Raw genomic sequence first — 19,289 nt, 5'->3', positions numbered from 1 at the left:
AGAATGGTGATTGCAGGAGTAGGGGTTATGGTAGGGAATAGGGAGTTGCTGGTTAAAGAGTACAACGTTTCAGTTAGGATGAGTAAGTTCTGGAGGTCTAATGGTAGAACATGGTAGTTACTGTTAATAATGTATACCTAAAGATTTCTAAGAGTGTTATCTTAAATGTTCTTATCACAAAAAATAATATACCTATGTGAGGTGATGGATATGTTAATTCACTTGATTGTGGTAATCATTTCACAGTGTATACATAAAAACAGTATGCCGTACATCATATATGTGTGTGTGTGTGTGTGTGTGTGTATATGTGTGTGTGTATATATGTGTGTAGTATGTGTGTGTTACACACATATATACACACACACATACATACACACACACACACACACACCATTTTAATTTGTCATTTACACTTCAATAGACCTGAGGGAGAAAAGAAAAAAAAGAATTTTACTTGACTCCAAATCTTTAAAAAACAGAAAAGAATTTTAAAAATCAGTTGCAGTAATATACTGAAAATAATATTTACAACACATATGACAAATAGAGACAGTATCTTTAATATGTAAAGACCTCTTACAAACTCATAAGAAAAATAATGACTATCACAAATAGTAAATTAGACAATTCATGAAAGTAGGGAATTAGGCAAAATAGGCAGTTCATAAATGAAGAAACAAAGGAAAAGTAATCACATGAGAAAAGATATTTAGCCTTAATGATAATTAAGGAAATGTAAATTAAAATGAAACGTGATTCTTATTAAATTAGTGAAGATTAAAGTATTGATGAATTTAGGAAATAAGCATTAACATGTACTTCCAATAGGAATATAAATTATACAGCCTTTCTGCAGGGCACTTTTACAGTATTGTATTAAGAACCTTATAAAGTTTTTTTCTTTGTTCCAGCAAGTATATTTCTAGAAATTTCTCCTAAATAATTAGATGTGTACATAGATTTATATATGAGTGTTACTTATACAAGAGTAGAAAGAAACAGGGGAATGGTTAAATTCTGATAATCTTGAGGGTGAAATATTTTACGAGTTAAAAATTATAAAATAATATTTAATACCATCGGAATATATTTATAATTGAAGTGGAATAAAATTAGTACAAAAGAATATCCCAGATTTTTGTTAAAAATAAACTCTCTGCATGTGCGTACATAGAAAAAAACCTGAAAGATTTGTTTTATGCCAGAATGTTACAAGTAGTGATCTCTGGCCAACAAAATAATAGATTTTTGTTTGCTTTTTTATATTTTTCCATATTATTGGAATTTTCTATATTGATCATTTTGTATCACTTTTATAATCAGAAGAAAGCCCAAATGTTATTTTTAAAGGTTTACAGGACCTACAGCATATGTATTTTTAGTAGTCTTTCATTTTTAACATGTTATCCCTCTTTTTCATAGTCCTGCATCTGCAGTTTTCTTGTGGTTTATTTATTCACTTACTCATGTTTTCATATGGAAATAGGAAAAGGAGGATATTTAAGGTATATCACATAAAGGTCATTTATCCCATCAGTACCGTACATTAAAGCCATATCTTTATATAGTGTCTTTAGATCACTTAAAAGTTAATTGGATCACTTAAAAGTAATGCTATCTTTTTAAAAAAAATCATTCCCTGTATCTTTATATCTTTTTATTCTAACAAGAAAATGCCCTGAAATTCCAGTTAAAGCTTCTTCTTTCATTTAATATGCATCTTTATATCTTAGGGAAAAGAATATAGTGGATTTTCTCTTTAAAAGCCTAATAATTTTTTTAAGAAAGTGATTTTGTTGAAAATATATGTATATTTTTTTCCTTTTTGAGATGGAGTCTCGTTTTGTCACCCAGGCTGGAGTATAGTCGAGCAATCTCGGCTCACTGCAACCTCTGCCTCCCAGGTTCGAGTTATTCTCCTGCCTCAGCCTCCCAAGTAACTGGGACTACAGGCACGCACCACTGCGCCCTGCTAATTTTTGTATTTTTAGTAGAGACAGGGTTTCACCATGTTGGCCAGGCTGGTCTCCAACTCCTGACCTCAGGTAATCCGCCAGCCTCCCAAAGTGCTGGGATTACAGGCATGAGCCACCGCGTCCAGCCAGAACATCTTTTATATATGTGCCATTTTTGCCTCAAAATTAAATAATAAACTGCAATTTTATACATAGAAATATCCAGTTAGAAATAACTAAATGTTTTTCATATTATATAAGTTCACTTTAAATAAGTAGAGGACTCTTTTCAATCCATATTAAGAAGCCGTGCCAAAATAAAAAAGCTGCTATATTACAGCCAGAATGTTCTTCTACAGGTTTATTTTTCAAAAATGTAATAAACGTAAGATTAGTTTTTATTTCAGGTAGGAGTTTATCTGGTGCTATTTTTTGCTCACCTTTGAAAATCAAATAAAGATATTGTTTTCCATTTCTCAGAGACTTGCCAGCTCTAACCTCTGTAATAAATTTAGGTGGCTGTGAATAAACTCATTGGAACTTAAAGGAGATGTTTAAAACATATCACTGATACAACTTGACTATCTTGGCTGGAAGTAATCTTACTCCTTTATACTATTCACCTTATTTATTAAATTGTTCATTCATTCATTTCATAAACTATTTATTTATCCACCCTGATGTCAGTAGGTATAGGAGGATTGAAGTATCAAATAGGAATGAATAAATACCTTAAAGCCCTCACTCACTGAGTTTAATGGGAATGAAGAGATGCACTGAAATTCTTTAATAAATGTGATGCCATACATAAGTACTATGGGGGTTCAGGAAAAGGAAATATTCCCGGGGAAGAAAAATGGTGTAAGAAATGGAAAAAAGATCATGGTACAGGAGAAGGCATTTGTCTGGGACCTTTGACAGACAGGTGAAGGTGACATTTAGCATTATGCTGTCTATATTGTTAACTGTTCACAAATGTATATCTTTTTTCCTTAGCTGGTCTGAAAATCCTCTGATGGAATGTGGTAGGCACTTGATATACCTTTCACTGATATATGTTTGCTACCTGTCCAAGACACTCTCAAATAAATTATTTTTGCATAAGTGCTGCTTTTTAAAAAAGCATTTCATTTGAAATTCTTCAGTTTGCAAGATATTGGTATCACAAAGATTTAAACAATTTACTGCTGAATTTTATTTCATTTCTTTTAAAACTCATTTATTATTAATGTTAAATAAGTTTGAGACAAATAGTTAAAGTCACGAGCTCTTGAAAAAATCTTATTAGTGCATCATGTTTTTCTACTAATCCCTTATAATTAAGTAGTGAACAAGACAAACATGGTCTCTGCCCTTATGGCACTTATACTGAAGGACAAATAATTTCACTGAGCCTATTGTTGAAGACATAATAAGTTAGATATTATACACATTTATTAAATGTAAAATAAAGTTTATATGAAAATAATCTGAGTTTATATTTTTCCTTTAACGTCAGCATTGTAAATGAATACCCTAATGCTCATCATTATTTTAGAATTTGTCTTTCCTTCTCTGTGTGTATCAATCAGAATGTGAGTAGTCAAGGTCTAAGGGAAGGATGACAAATGAGTTCTTAAATTCTTTAATCTTAAAAAAAAATCTATCACTTATTATATGGGGAAGAGAAAATTTGCATGTATTAAGCTTCCACTAAGTGAGAGCACTGTGCTGGACATTGCGTACAAAATATTGGTAAGATGGTCTTGTCAAAAAAGGAACAAATCAAAGAGAAATCAGAGGCAATAATGGAGAAAGAAGAACCTTTGGGAACTCTTCTTCTTACTTCCCTTTTTTCTTCTTACAAGATTCTTCTTGATGAACTGTCTTCTACTAAACATTGGGCATCTATGCACGTTTCAGACCACAGTGGATTTCACTACCGCCAGTTTTTGCTAAAGTCTTTGATTAGCCAAACTGTGATAGACAGTTCTGTGACGGAGCAAAATCCTTTGAAAAGTGAGCCAGCGCTAGTTCTTCCAAAAGATGAAGAAGCAGCAGTTTCAACAGAGGAACCAAGGATTAATCTTTACCATCTTCTAGAAGAAGAAGTTGAATTCAGCACTGATCTTATTGATTCCTACCCAGGACATGAAACCCTTTGGTGTCATAGGTAAGAAAAGGGAAAATCTATTTTCTACACAAAACTATGCGTGTCCTCATGAGAGCTGCAGAAGGTGTTTGTTACACCTGATTCCTGCCTGCTTGGGTAAACATGGTCATCTGACTGTGGAGCTTTGCCTGAGTGAATACAAGAGGTTTTGTGTTACTATCTCATCATCATCATCATCATCATTAATAAGAGATTCCTCATGTAGATCTCTCCCTGCAGCTTAGGATGGTGATATTCAGCCTTGACTGTGCAGTAGAATAACTTGTGTTCCAAAATAAAACAGAATCAAAAGTTTTTGGACTCCTTCCTTGGAGATACTAATACTTATCATATCTAGGATGAATTGCTGCCATCTCTCTCTCTCTCTTTTTTTTTTTGAGACAGAGTTTCGCTCTTCTTGCCCAGGCTGGAGTGCAATAGCACAATCTCGGCTCACTGCAATCTCTGCCTCCCAGGTTCAAGAGATTCTCCGGCCTCAGCCTCCCGAGTAGCCAGGATTATAGGCGCTCACCACCACACCTGGCTAGTTTTGTATTTTTAATAGAGTTGGAGTTTCACCATGTTGGCCAGGCTGGTCTTGAACTTCTGACCTCAGGTGATCCACCTGCCTCAGCCTCCCAAAGTGCTGGGATTACAGGCGTGAGCCACCATGCCTGGCATTTTTTTTTTTTTTTTTGAGAAAATGCTCAACACATAATATTGATGCACAGTCAGGATTGAGATTTGATTAGACCCCGAGAATAAAGTATGCTTCATCATTTTTCCAACCCTGATGGTCTGCAAATTAACTTACCTGAAGTATAATCTCTTGACACTTTTTGTTTAAAGTGTAAGAGAATTTATCTTTGAGAGAGGGAAAAGTCTGGTAGCAAAGAGTGAAAAAGGGTTAGCAACCTATCAACTTCAGTTGTGAGTACATTTGACAGTATGTTGGAATGAAGTCACGTATGTGACCCCTTCCCAGCTTCATTTCTTTTGGATCTTCCTTTATTTGGAGACATCTTCATCTTCATAAATACAGATTCTACTTTAGGCCATAGCATTGTATTTGTAAATGAAAGACTTGCCTGCACTTGGCAGGAAGGAGGTAGGCATTCTTTAAAATTGCCTATTTCTAAAGTTATTGAGATTTCTTTCTTTCTCCGGTCCAGTCTGTCTTACAGGTTATTTGAGGAGACCTGGTCAGCTGCTTTTCCTTACTAAATATATTCAGAACAAAAGATTATCTGCCCTCTTTGGCACCTTCATTAGTAGAGAATGCTCTTTTTCTCTTAAAACCAAGTCACTTATTTCACGTTTTCAAGAGAGAAGATAGATCTTTTAAGCTACTGGCATACCTCAGAGATATTACAGGTTCAGTTCCAGACCACTGCAATAAAGTGAATAAAAAAATAAAGTAAGCCACACAATTTTTTTGTTTCCCAGTGCATATACAAGTTACTTTTACATTACACTGTAGTCTAAGAAGTGTGCAACAGCAGTATGTCTAAAAAAAAAAAGTATGTATCTTAATTAAATACTAGATTGCTAAAAAATGCTCATGATCATCCAACCCTTTGGCAAGTTGCAGTATTTTCCTGGTGAAAGGTATTGCCTCAGTGTTGGTGGCTGCTGATTGATCAGAGTGGTGGTTGCTGAAGGTTGGGGTGGCTGTGGCAATTTCCTAAAATAAGATTGCAGTGAAGTTTGACTCTTCTTTTATGAAAGATTTCTCTGTAGTATGTGATGCTGTTTGACAACATTTTGCCCACAGTAGAACTTCTTTCAAAATTGGAGTCCTCTTAAACCTTGCTGCTGCTTTATCAAATAAGTTTGTGTCATATTCTAAATCCTTTGTTGTCATTTCAACAATGTTCATTTCACAGCATCTTCACCAGGAGTAGATTCTATCTCAACAAAACACTTTTTATTTTGGTTCATCCATAAAAAGCAACTCCTCATCCATCCAAGTTTTCTCATGAGAAATTCATGAGTAAGCAATTCAGTCACATCTTCAGGCCCCACTTCCAATTCTAGTTCTCTTGTAATTTCTACCACATTTGCAGTGACTTACTACAATGAAGTCTTGAACTCCTCAAAGTCATCCATGAGGGTTGGAATCACCTTCTCTCAGAGTTTTGTTCATGTTGATATTTTGACTTTCTCCCATGAATCACAAACGTTCTTATTGGTATCTAAAATGGTGAACTGTTTTCAGAAGGTTTTCAATTTACTTTGCCCAGATCCATCAGAGGAAACACTATCTGTGGCAGCTATAGCCTTATGAAATATATTTCTTAACAAGACTTGAAAGTGGAAGTTTTTCCTTGATCCATGGGCTACAGAATGAATGCTGTGTTAGCAGTCATGAAAGCAACATGAATCTTTCTGTACATCTCAATCAGAGCTCCCACATGACTAGGTGCATAGTCAGTGTGCAGTAATATTTTGGAAGGAATCCTTTTTTTCTGAGCAGTAGGTCTCAACAGTGGGCTCATAATATTCAGTTAACCATTCTTTAAATGAACGTGCTGTCAACATATGTCCTTTCATCCAGGCTTCATTATTCTGTTGATAGAACACAGGCAGAGTAGACTTAGCATAATTCTTAAGGGCCCTAAGATTATTGGAATAGTAAATGAGCCTTGGCTTCAACTTAAAGTCACCAGCTACATTAGCCCTTACCAAGAGTCAGACTGTCCTTTGAAACTTTGAAGCTAGGCATGGATTTCTCTCTAGCTATGAAAGTCCTAGATGGCATCTTTCAATAGAAGCGTATTTCATCTACATTGAAAATCTCTTGTCAGTATAGCTGCCCTCATCAGGGATCTAACTAGGTCTTCTGGATACCTTGCTATAGCTTCTACATCAGCATTTGCTACTTCATTTTGTACTTTTATGTTATAGAGACGACTTCTTTCCTTAAACCTCATGATCCAATCTCTGCTAACTCCAAACTCTTTTTCTCTAACTTCCTCACCTCTCTCAGCCTTAGAATTAAAGAGCATTAGAGCCTTAGTCTGGATTAGGTTTTGGCTTAAGGGAATGTTGTGGCTGATCTGCTCTTCTATCCAGAACACTAAAACGTTCTCCATATCAGCAGTAAGACTGTGTTTTGCTTATCATTTGTGTGTTCACTGGCGTACCACTTTTAATTTCCTTCAAAAACTTTCCTTTGCATTGACAACTTGGCTAACTGGCACAATAGGCCTACCTTTCAGCCTGTCTCAGCTTTGGACATGCCTTCCTCATTTAGCTTAATCATTTCTAGCTTTTGATTTAAAGTGAGAGATCTGTGACTCTTCCTTTCACTTGAACACTTAGAGTTCATTGTAGGGTTATTCATTGGCCTAATTTCAATATTGTTGTATCTCAGGGAACAGGGAGGCCTAGGGTGAGGTAGAGAGACGGGAGAAGAGCCGGTTGGTGGAGCAGTCAGAACACACACATTTATTGGTTCAGTTTACCATCTTATATGGGTGTGTTTGTGACACCCCAAAATAGTTATAGTAGTAACATCAAAGATCGCTGATCACAGATCACATAACAGATACAATAATCTTGAAAAAGTTTGAAATATTAGGAATGTTACCAAAATGTGACACAGACAAAAAGTGACCACATTTAGTTGGAAAAATTGTGCTGATAGACTTGCTTGACACAAGATTGCCAAACCTTCAGTTTGTAAAAAATACAGTATCTGGCCTGTAATCTCAGCACTTTGGGAGGCCCAGGAGGGTGGATCACAAGGTCAGGAGATCGAGACCATCCTGGTTAACACAGTGAAACCCCGTCTCTAGTAAAAATACAAAAAATTAGCTGGGCGTGGTGGTGCGCGCCTGTAGTCAGCTACTTGGGAGGCTGAGGCAGAAGAATGGTGTGAACCCGGGAGGCAGAGCTTGCAGTGAGTCAAGATTGTGCCATACTGCCCTCCAGCCTGGGTGACAGAGCGAGACTGTCTCAAAAAAAAAAAAAAAAAAAAAGTATCTGCAAAGCACATTAGAGCAAAGCATAATATAAACTAGTTGTGCCTGTATTACATAGGCCAGTTTTCTACTGCTGACTCATTGTCATTAGGCAGCTTATCTAGCCTTTATGTTTTACCCCTTGTAAAACTGGTACATTATATGCTCCCTGTCTGCTTCAGAATATGCAAGGAAAATGAATAGAATTCTCTTTTAAGGGCTTAGAGTTGCTAATGTGAATGATGAGATATAACAACCTAGAGCTTATACAGTTCATTGTACATAGATGTGCCCCCACTGAATTGAAGTTTTTGGAGATTAGGCACAGGAATCTTCATTTTTAACAAATAATTCTAGGTGGTTCTAAGGGCAGGAGAATTGGTCTTCTCAAAGGGAGAACAGGAACTGTATCTTTTAACATGTTTTGCTCAGAGCCCAGCACATCCCCAGTGCATGTGGATGTTTAAAACTGTAGTTGGTGATGGATTTAGGGTAAAGTTCGTTGACTTTTAGGGAATAAGACCCACTATAACAGATACGTTATTTTTATTAAAGTATTTGATAGAGGCCACAGATTCAGCCTCTAAAGGAACTGTTCAATCCCCTTATTTCTGAATCACTTGTCTTCCAGGATATCAGTGAGGTTCGTTTTTGGTTTTGTTTTATATTTATAATTTGTAGCAGAAATAAGACTATCACATATTTCTAGTTTTATGTTATAGTTACCATAGAGTACCATCTCCAAGTCATTGTCATCTCAGTAAATGCTTATGAAAAATCTTAGGACCGTATTCTTTCTCACAAACAAACCTGTAAGCTGGGGTTATAAGACTTTCTTTGTCCAAATATCCTGGAACATCATTGCTACTGTTTTTCCTCCTTCCCCTGTATAACTGGGTTATGAAGTGGACAGTGAACTGAATACTGTATGTTTTGAAATTGCAAACTTTTTTTTCTGGAATGTGAAAAAAATGTGATTTTCTTTTTCTCTTCCTTCCCCTCTCTATCGCAGGCGGCATATTTTCTACCTTCAGCATCACTTAAATGGTAGGTTTCCTCACAGCATGACCCAGTTGTCACCTGCAGACAGCTCTGGGGGGACTTTGAGTGACTTGCACCTTATCCCAGCAGGCTCCCAACTGTCTCAGGCAATGGAAGTGGATGGACTGAATGACCCTAGCAAGCAAGGCTATTCCCAGGAAACCAAACGCCTGAAGCGGACACCAGCTTCAGACTCTCTAGGCCTAGAAATGGAGCACAGGTTCATTGATCAAGTATTGTCCACCTGTCGGAACGTGGAGCAAGCCAGGTTTGCCAGTGCATACAGGAAATGGCTGGTTACTTTGAGTCAATGAAAGAGGTGAATTAGTCCTACAAAGTTCCCCTTTTAGTGCAATATTGCTTTCTTTTATTATTTACATAGTTGCATGAACTGTTTACTATTATTGGCTAACCATATGTTCTTCATCTTTAGGTTGAAAGTCCATAGTAAATCTTTCATTTTATTTATTTTGTTAATAACTGGCATTCCTGTGGGGATAAAATAGTTGTATAGTTCCTTCGTGCTAAACAACGTGTCTTAAATTTTCTGTTGAACTTCTCACCCTTTGTATTTCTGTAAGTGGGGCTTCTCATTTGGTTTTCCTGATTGGTTCACATACACACTTCTACCCACCTCAGTCCAATTGCTGCATAGGCAAATTCTTTTAAAAATTAAAAATTTAAGGCCTAGGCAGGAGGATTGCCTGAGCCCAGGACTTTGAGACCAACCTGGGCAACATAGCAAGACCCCATCTCTACAAAAAGTAAAAAAAAAAAAAAAAAAAATAGCTAAGCATGGTGCTATGCACCTGTGTTCCTAACTGCGCAGGAAGCCGAGGCAGAAGGATTGCTTGAGCCCCAGGTGTTTGTGCTGTAGTGAGCCATGATTGCACCACTGTACTCAGCCTGGGCAACAGAGTTGAGACCCTGTCTCTAAAACAAGTTGAAAATAAACATTTATGTTGCAGTTCAACTTAAGAATGTTGGTATGAATGCTGAATAACTTGATGTAATTGTTTTGAGAATCAAATGGCTAGATGGGTGAATGTGTAAAAATATAAACTAGTTCTCTTTCTCTAGCCTGTTCTACCCAATTACCAAAGTCAGAAGTATTGGAATTTATATGAAAAAAATGCTTCCAATGTAATCCGTTTTTTAAGTGGTTATTTAAAAAAAAAAAAAAACTAATTTAAGAGTTTATGTAATTGCAGTAAAGAAAAATTATTTTTATTGCTAGTTTTGAGAGCTTATTTTTACCTCAAATTTGGTATATGCCAAAACATGTCATTCCTTATAAAGTTGATTTTTTTTTCTTCTAAAAACCTGGAATGCTGTTTTTAGCTATTACTACTTTTTAATTTCACATTTACTTATGACAAATGGGAGAAATATATAAAGAAATATATCCATAAAAATCTTCCTTTTTAAAAATCTAAATTATTGAGGATACACTATGGAAACTACAAAATTATCATGAAGTGACTATTAAAGTTTACTGGCAAATGCCAGGGGAAGGAATAGTATGTGCAAAACAAAACACTTTTATACTGAACTTAATCAGGGATGAGGTACCAAAGTATCCACATTATAGCTGTATCTTATGTTTTCAATAACAAGGGCTGAGTTTTTCAGGTAGGTGGGGTGAGGGTGGGGAATGGGCCACGTAATGTCTGCTTTCTTATATTTGCCCTTTTGTAAATGGTCTGTGTTTCTTCTTTTCATATACTTTCTGTTTTGCCAATCCATTACATATTTTTTGTCACTTTCATGTGTCATTTTTGTATATCTTTCCTTTCTTACTTCAGGAGTGTGTCTTCAAGATTTCTACCCCCTATTTGCAATAAATTTCATACCTCATCTAAAATACATTCATATACCAGAAATATCAACAAGAGTGGCCCTTCTAAAAGTTTCCCTAATGATAGAAGCTGTCAGTTGTCCTATCTCTGTGCAGAATGTGAGTAATAGTGGCAGAAATGAGTGTGACAACCATGCTTTGCCTGTTGTGCTTTTTACTTGCTAGGTAATTTGTAAAGTGGGGATAAAGATGTAGGGAAAGTAAACCTCTCTGTCTCACTGTTACAGAAAGCCTGGACTTGAGTTAGGTACATTGCCTTAAAGAAGCAGAAATATGTCCTTTTGTTGGGCATCATGGTTTTGTTGAGTGGCAGACTGTTTAAGTGAGTAAGACTTAAGAATGCCAGAAACGTTGTCTAGCCTGGCCCCAGTAGACAAAATATGTTCTTCTCTCAAGTCAAAAATTACCTTTTTGTAGCTTTTATATTATTTAGATGAAAAAATACCATTAAGAACATAATTCCATGGCCCTTTGTGTACAAAGCATATTTTGAATCAAATACCTCAAGGTCCACCTAGACCTCTATGGATAAAATCATAAGTTTATGATTTTTAGCTCCTGTGAGGGTTTGGGGGCAAACTACACAGAGAAGACATGGGTGGTTAAACCCATTCCACTAAAATATGTCGCCAGATTCTGGCCGAACTCAGTATTACCTTTTTTCCTAAAAATCATTTTTCACATTTTGAGTGATAGGGCTTATTATGCTTTGATGTGAAAAAATGTCAGGAAATGAATGACAGTACCCTGTGAAACACTAGCTGAATTTTTATAGTGCTTCATGCCTTTGTGTACCTTCCACCAATGATCTTGCCCATCTTTGGTGTTAACTATTTTCATATCTTCTAAGGCTCTTAACCCACTCTTTTTTGAAGCCGTGCAGTCCTTTAATATGTCTTGGTTTCTTCCTAAAAGTTTTAAGTAGAGAGCAAAAATACAAATATCCAAAGGATACTGTTAGTATGTAACTTTTGTGTGCTGCTTTATTTCTAGAGTTTGCCTTTTTTAATTGTTCATTCACAGAAAATCGTAATATTGCCCTATATGGTTGTTTTTTTTCCTAAGTGGTTAATATTTAAAACCGCTAGCTGTGGCATGATAATGTCTTTGACTGAGCTCATGTAGTAGAAAGGATGTGTCTATTTTCTGGGACTTGTTGGTCTTCACTTATTTTTGTATAACTAATTGTTAAAAGGAAAAGATGGCTTATTGACATGTATTTCATTAAACTTTCACTGAAAGAACAGTGGGTCATCGTACCATACTGTGGATGAAGAATACTACTGACAAGCAAAAAGCATTAAGCTCTGTAACTGTCTCCACCACCACCTTCACCCCACTTTTAGTGTACCTTAGTGTACTTTAGTGTACCTGTTTTGGCAATACGGTGTTTTTCAGATTCTACTTGTGCCCTGCACATTGTGAGGACTCATTAAATATTTATTAAATTAATGAATGACTAACAGAAGAAGAGAAAGATTGTTTGGGAGTGATAAGAATGAGTGATGATTGAGAAATTGATGGATTAGTGCAATGGATTGTGAATGAATGATGCTTTCTAGTTTCGTAATACGTGGGAAGCGCTATCGCCTATAGAATAAGTTGATTTAGACTTTTTTTTTCTTCATTTCATTACCTTGTTTAAACTTGTTAAATCCCAGCCAAGAAATGCAGCTCTGTAATTGTCAATTAACTGTACTATAACATATACTAAAAATTGTAGAGCTGAAGAACCCACTTGCATTAAGAACACCACTTTCTGTTCATTTGTGGTATTAGAGGACAGATCCTGCATACAGAGGCAGAACTGCTTTTGGTCATCTGAAGAAATTCTTTGATTTCAGTGACTTACTGATCTGTACCTGTGCACTTATCATCATTTTATGCTTCTCCTTTTTTCCCCGCAACTTGAACTGTGACTCTTTCAGATATTTCTTAAATCTGTGTGAGTCACTTTGTAAGCTTAGGGATTTGATACATATTAATGTCCCCTTTGTCTTCTCTAGGTTTTAGCATTTTATTACGTCTTAAGAAACTCTGGGCCCAGACTTTCAGTCATATTTCTTATTCCTATGGTACAGTTCTCACTTAAAGGCTTAATTATTAGTTGGGTTAAATACATACAGCTTATCTCTAAAAAGTACTTAAGTTTTCAAATAAGGGCTTATGTGATACAAGATATGGAAACAAAAGTTTTTGGATTTTTATGCAGTAGTTTGCAGGAAAGCAACTACATAGTAGATCATATGCCACTTAGGTATGTTCAGGTCATGCCAATTTATTCTTGTTGGGCCACACACACATGTATGTGCATGTAAAAAGAATTTTTAATATTGAAGCAAACAAATTATCAGTTTAATAATTTTCTCTTATACAGCACAAGATGGCAGATACCACCTACTGTATAACAATCTAATAATCCCTACCCTAGTTCCCCTGAGTTATAGAAGATGCTAAAGATTTAGTTGTAAGGGGAAGTAACATGATTTTTTTTTCTAAAAAGCTATTTTAAGCTAACTATTATTTTGCTATTGGAAAATTATATTTTAAAACTTAAAGATATTTAAAGTGTGCTAGAAAATTTGAACCTGATAACAACTGAACCTTTTGTCTTGAATAAATTTCTCAAATAGAACTGTGCAAACCCTAGCACTTTATGTGTTGCTGCCTCCCCACACCGAGGTATGCTCTGTAATAAGCTCCCAGTTAATGGAGAGATGTGTAGAGGCACTGGGAAGTTAATGAAGAAGAAAAATCAACCCCAAGAATTCCTTATTGTCACATAGTGTCTTTTAAAAAATAACTATAGGACTGTGTTAATTTGAGTGCCTTTCTTACTTTTTTGGGAGCAAGATTATATTTAATGTTTAAGAAAACAGGATGGAAGTTTTATCAAACAGTTGATTGTGGCCCGTTGTTTTCTTTATTCCCATCGCTAGGCATGGCCCCATAGAGTATTTTATCTTTCAGTGAGAGACTGATATAAGCAGGCAGGATGCTTTGATTATTCCATTAGTTATCATTTTAAGCACCCTACCAAGATTTAGTTCTTTCTTTCTGGCAACTAACGTTTTGGGGGTTGGAGGCATCCCATTTAGAGGATGGTGTGTGCACAAATAGATAGCCTGAAACCTGCGTCCAACGGGAAACAGTGGCACTCTGCCCTAAAATAAAGGCTAGAACATTGTCCTAAATGAATCCTTTGCCTTACTTTAGGACCTTCCTACCCTCTCAAATTCAGGCATAATGTAATATAGTTGAAAGGGTGAAAACAGTACTTGCTTTCAGATATTGGAGGAAAAGAAGTAAATGCATAGATGAAATTTTAGATGTATCATTTTATCTGTTTGTATCTGGAGAAGGGAGGGATAGGAATTCCATATTTCAAGATAGCAAGTATAATTTCATAGAAATATATAGCTAAAGATTCCAAAGTGCTTTTACAGAGAACTGTTGAATAATATATTCCTAAAGGGCAGCAATACGCCATGTTCATGGTGAAGACAGAAAACCAGTGTATCAGTTGTGGATCTTAGGTGGGAGAGGAAACCTCAGGCTCCCAACTTTGACTTCTCTACTCTCACCAGGCCATGTTAACACTGTAAAACCAAACTCTTTGCTAAGAACAATACAGGGCAGTAGTTTAGTCTGCTGATGAAACCTTGTGCTTCCAAGAATATCAGCTATATATAATTTGTGCTTTCTGGACAATAGAATGGTCCAGAAAGCTAACCCTGACATTACTTTTATTAGTCTGTTGTTATTCCTCAGGGTGTAGAAGATTTAGTAAATTTAGGACAAATTTTATATTCAGTGGCAAAAAGCAAAGGCAAAAATATGCTAAATATATTATTAGCTCTTAAATTTTAGTATAGATTGTATTTTTTATAAACTATTACCAGTACAGTAGCTAGTAGATATTCTGTGACTGCCTCATTGTTCATCTTGCTGCTTTGGTCCCTATGGCTCTAGTATGAACATTCTTGTTTCTTCTGAGGAAATGATTTCTGTATTACAGTTCCATCTTTGGTAGAGGTGGGAATAATTATATTTTGTTTCAGTTGACATCATTCTCAACTTTTAGAAATACTGTTGAGGAAAATGATTACCGTTGGTTTTCAAATTGACAACTATTTTGCTTCCAAAGACTTCAGTTTCCCTCTGTTGTATGTGTAGACGTCATATATGTTCAACACATTGCATACTGCCTTGCACATTGTAGGAATTCAACAAGTCAGAGTTGATAAAAGCTAGAAAGATAAAAGTAGCTTAACTGTCTTATCATCATTGTCCATATTCTCAGCTTTGGGAAAAATATACCATTTTGCATAAAATACATAATCAGTTTGAAATGCACAAGGCAAAGATATACAGTTGCACAACATTGCAAGTGAAATTTACAAAGGATTTTTATTTTTGTGTATGCTAAAAGTGCTCCTATTTAAAGCAGTTTTCTTTATTAGAGCAACATCTTCCAGCAAAGGTAGAAACCTAACATAAGTGCTCATTCGCCCAAATTAACCAGATAGTTATGTAAACTTTTCATATTAAGTCTTTAGTCGTTTACAAACAATAACATTCTGGCTTTTCTTCCATACCTTTAAGGAATCAGCCTTAATTTTATGTATGGCAGTCACTTTCCTCAAGGTACTATGCAGCACACTTTAGATTGCTTATTTATCTTTATAAGGTGATACGTAATAAATTTAGGTTTATTTGTCACATAATTTCATATGTTCAGATGTTGATTCAAAGAGCATTCTATTAGAAAAGTTTGTAAATTATCCTCCCTTACAAATATCATCTTGCATTTGGAGCAGGTATTTTTTTCTTATTAGTTGAAGACTGGGTACAGTTATAGTAGATGCTCAATAAATGCTTAGTCAGTGATTGATCTAACATCAAACTTAACAGCTTTCAGAAAGGAGACTGTTGACATCTTTTCACCAAGGAGTATATTTGTAGAGTAATATATGTGTGGAATTTTAAAATTATAGCATTTGACATGATTTATGAGGCTTATTTAGGCTGGAGTTAGTAACATGTAATAAAAATATTATTTATACACAACATAGTTGAAAGATAGGAGATGTGAAAGTAGTATTTTCTTATGCAAGGCATATTAATAAATGTAATTAAATGTCTTAAGCAGTTGGCTGAACTCTAGAGAGAACTACTGTAGTCTTCTGCAATCAGTCTCTGTATTGGTATATCCAGTACTGTCGGGGTTTAGGTTCTTTTTATTTTTCCTTAAATCTTACTTGTTTCTAGCATCTTAAGAGTGGTAATGGTAAAATGTGAAGTTACAGTAAACTTCTGCTTATTTTCTCAACATCTTTGGCATGAGGGAGAACTTTTTATGAATGATATAGTAGTTTCAACATCTGTTAATCTGTGGTTTTCAAAGCATTTTTGACAGAGTTTACCTAATGTAAAAAGATTAAACAGTTTTATAAAACACAAATAAACATTCCTACCTGAACTGTGAGGAACAGAGTGTATAGTACAAATGTAATTAGGCATTGCCTCCTGGCGAGGTTCTTGATGCATGACTATGATGCTGGCTGCTGACTGAGGTGAGCACTGTGAGTATTGTATTTTGGCATATGTTGTTTTTAGGAAAATAATGGAATGCATTCTTAGATTAACTTATTGTTTTTGAGTTAGAAAAAATAAAAGACAAGGTATTATAAGTATGCCAAATATTTTTACACTACAAAAGATTTAAAAAGGAGAGGGAGAAAAAATATCAAAGGCCAGTTATGATTTTTTTAATAGTGTCTAATTTTTTTTTTTTTACTGGAATTTTTTGGACACTAGTCAATTGCATACTTTAACATGGAGGAGCTTTCATTTAAAAGAAGTTCTCAGCTACTATATTCTGCCATTAGAATTCACCACGCCTGTTAATTTTACATTGCTTGAAAATTTAAGTTAGCTGCCATCAATATTGTTTTAAGATTTTCTTATAGTTTATGTTTAAATGGAAAAGTTACGTATATAATCTGTAGTGCAGGGTCAGGCCTTGGCCATTAAAGGTAAGTTTGGCTAACTTACTTTACTGAAGAGACTAACGGTCTTCCCTCTGTTGCACTGCTATGTTCTTGATCTATTTTTCCCCAGTATAACAGTCTACATTGAAGTCCTTTAGCTCTTTCCATATACTAATTGACATTTGTTAAGGATTCAATATTTTGTGAATTCTTTTTTCACTTAAAATGCATATCTTGCAGAGAGATAAGAGTGAATTTTGCAATAATTTATATGCACAGTGTGCTTATGGGTTTCTGGGAGTTCGAGTTAGTACCCCAGAGTGCTTAAAGTATGATGCTAAATTCTAAGGCTAATATAATGACTATAGATTATCTATATCCACACTGTTCAACAGAAATATAATGTGAACCACAACATAATTTTTAATTTTCTAGTAGCCATATTAAAAAAGAAACAAGCAAAATTAATTTTAATAACATTTTATTTAACCCAGTATATTAAAAATATTATGTCAACATGTAATCAATATAAAAGATTATTAATGAAACACCTTATCTTCTTTTTCTTCCATACTAAGTCTTCAATTTGAGTGTATTTTGTACTCACAGCACATCTCAATTCTGACTGGCCACATTTTAAGTGCTCAATAGTCACATATGGCTAAGGGCTACTACACCGGACAGTACAGATTCATAGAGTACAAAGTATGGCTTTATTTTAACTTTGGAGATGGTGAGGTAGGCATGTAATTGTGGTACTTTAAAAATTCAAAATAGTTAGAAAAGCATCTAATAGAATTATCCACTTGTTTTCCTTCATCTTCATTTTAATATGCTCTAGAAGTAGGATCAACCTGTTCCAATTTGCCAAGCATTATTTAAGGAGGAATAATTCCATACCATGTAAAATACTGTGACATGCTGATTATAATACATTATTAACAAATTTTCAAGTTGCGTTCACTAAATTCTGTCCTGTTTCTTCAAAATAATATAGCTTAAATTGCATGTTAATTGTATATCTTACCTATTTTGTTTTTATATTATTCTTACAATATAATCATGTATATTAACAAACAGCCCTGGGATTCTAATCTTCCTCTGCAGCTGTCTTCCAGGACTTACTGGCACTTATTACACTGTGATAAGTGTCAGAAAAGTAGAATAAAATATTCTTTTTCCATTAGATTTATTCTTATGTGACCATGTACCAAGCCAGATATAAATTATTGTATTTCTGTAGAGTATGGAAAATAGTGTTTGTCTTACCTTTGCTAAATGTTTGCAATTTCTAAGTAAACCTTTCATCTCCTAAAATGAGTGTTAAGTGTGATTTTGTTTTTACTTTTAGTGCTTTAAACTTGAATCTAGTCTACCAAGCTTTCCATTTTATTTGCTTTGATGGTGGTAGGGAGGTGGAGGTGTGAACCGTTGTGTAAATGAAACCAATAACTTTATGACCTACATTTATAGAAAGAATAAAAATGCCACGATGTCTAGAACATAAAAGAAATGTCAAAAACAAATTAGAGAAATTGCCACAGTTGTTTTTAAATTGCATTAACAGTGACTGATTGCCTTATGAAAGTTATTATGACTAGATGTGCTTTTTCCCACCTATTTCAAATGAAACTGTAGAGCACACAGAATTACTTGGTTATTTTAGTGTTATATCGTATGTTTTCTCAATCCTGAGTCTCACCTCTGTATGTTATAAGCGAGATATAGCAGCGTTACTTACACAGTATAATACGTAGATAGACTCCAAAAGGTGTTTGATAAAGTGGATGCTTTTTTTTAACTCAAATTTTAAATATTTCAGAAGTGTTTTATGGGAAAGATCTATATTACTTTATCCCTTGACTATTTAGGATTATATTTTATATAATGCATTACTATTATGTATATTTTGGTTAGGAAACAGGATATCAAATTTATTTTGCATGATGGCAAAGTACTACAATTGTTTAAAATTGCAGTACTGGCCAGGCGCAATGGCCCACACCTGTAATCCCAGCACTCTGGGAGGCCCAGGTGGGTGGATCACTTGAGCTTAGGAGTTCAAGACCAGCCTGGCCAACATGGCGAAACCTCGTCTCTACTAAAAATACAAACAGTAGCCGGGCATGGTGGTGCACATCTGTAATCCCAGCTACTCAGGAGGCTGAGGCGGGAGAATGGCTTGAACCCAGGAGGCGGAGGTTGCAGTGAACCGAGATCATTCCACTGCACTCCAGCCTGGGTGAAAGAATGAGACTCCGTCTCCAAAAAAAAATAAAACATTAAAAAAAAAAAAAGCAGTAGTGTTTTTGCATTGATAAGCTAGGAAAGAAAACTAGCTTA

The 19,289-nt window shown here is 35.2% G+C and overlaps 1 protein-coding gene across 3 annotated transcripts in view; it reads left to right on the top strand.

Annotated features, from left to right (window-relative positions):
• Positions 1-18,263, top strand: part of PTAR1 (protein prenyltransferase alpha subunit repeat containing 1) — a 49,767-nt gene extending 31,504 nt beyond the window's left edge. Inside the window, exons 6-8 of one of the 3 annotated variants that reach the window (XM_023213250.2) lie at positions 3,806-4,110; positions 9,067-9,101; positions 9,186-18,263. In XM_023213250.2, coding sequence (XP_023069018.2) covers positions 3,806-4,110; positions 9,067-9,101; positions 9,186-9,409 — 564 coding nt within the window. In that variant the 3' untranslated portion in view covers positions 9,410-18,263. Of the gene's footprint in view, positions 1-3,805; positions 4,111-9,066 lie in introns of all 3 variants that reach the window. The other 2 variants (XM_023213249.2, XM_023213248.2) reach the window with 2 other exon arrangements.
• Positions 18,264-19,289: the final 1,026 nt, after the last annotated feature.

Source organism: Piliocolobus tephrosceles, chromosome 14 (assembly GCF_002776525.5).
Source record: "Piliocolobus tephrosceles isolate RC106 chromosome 14, ASM277652v3, whole genome shotgun sequence".
NCBI lineage: Eukaryota > Metazoa > Chordata > Mammalia > Primates > Cercopithecidae > Piliocolobus > Piliocolobus tephrosceles.
The sequence above is the reverse complement of the archived record's forward strand: the minus strand, read 5'-3'. Positions and strand labels throughout refer to the sequence as shown.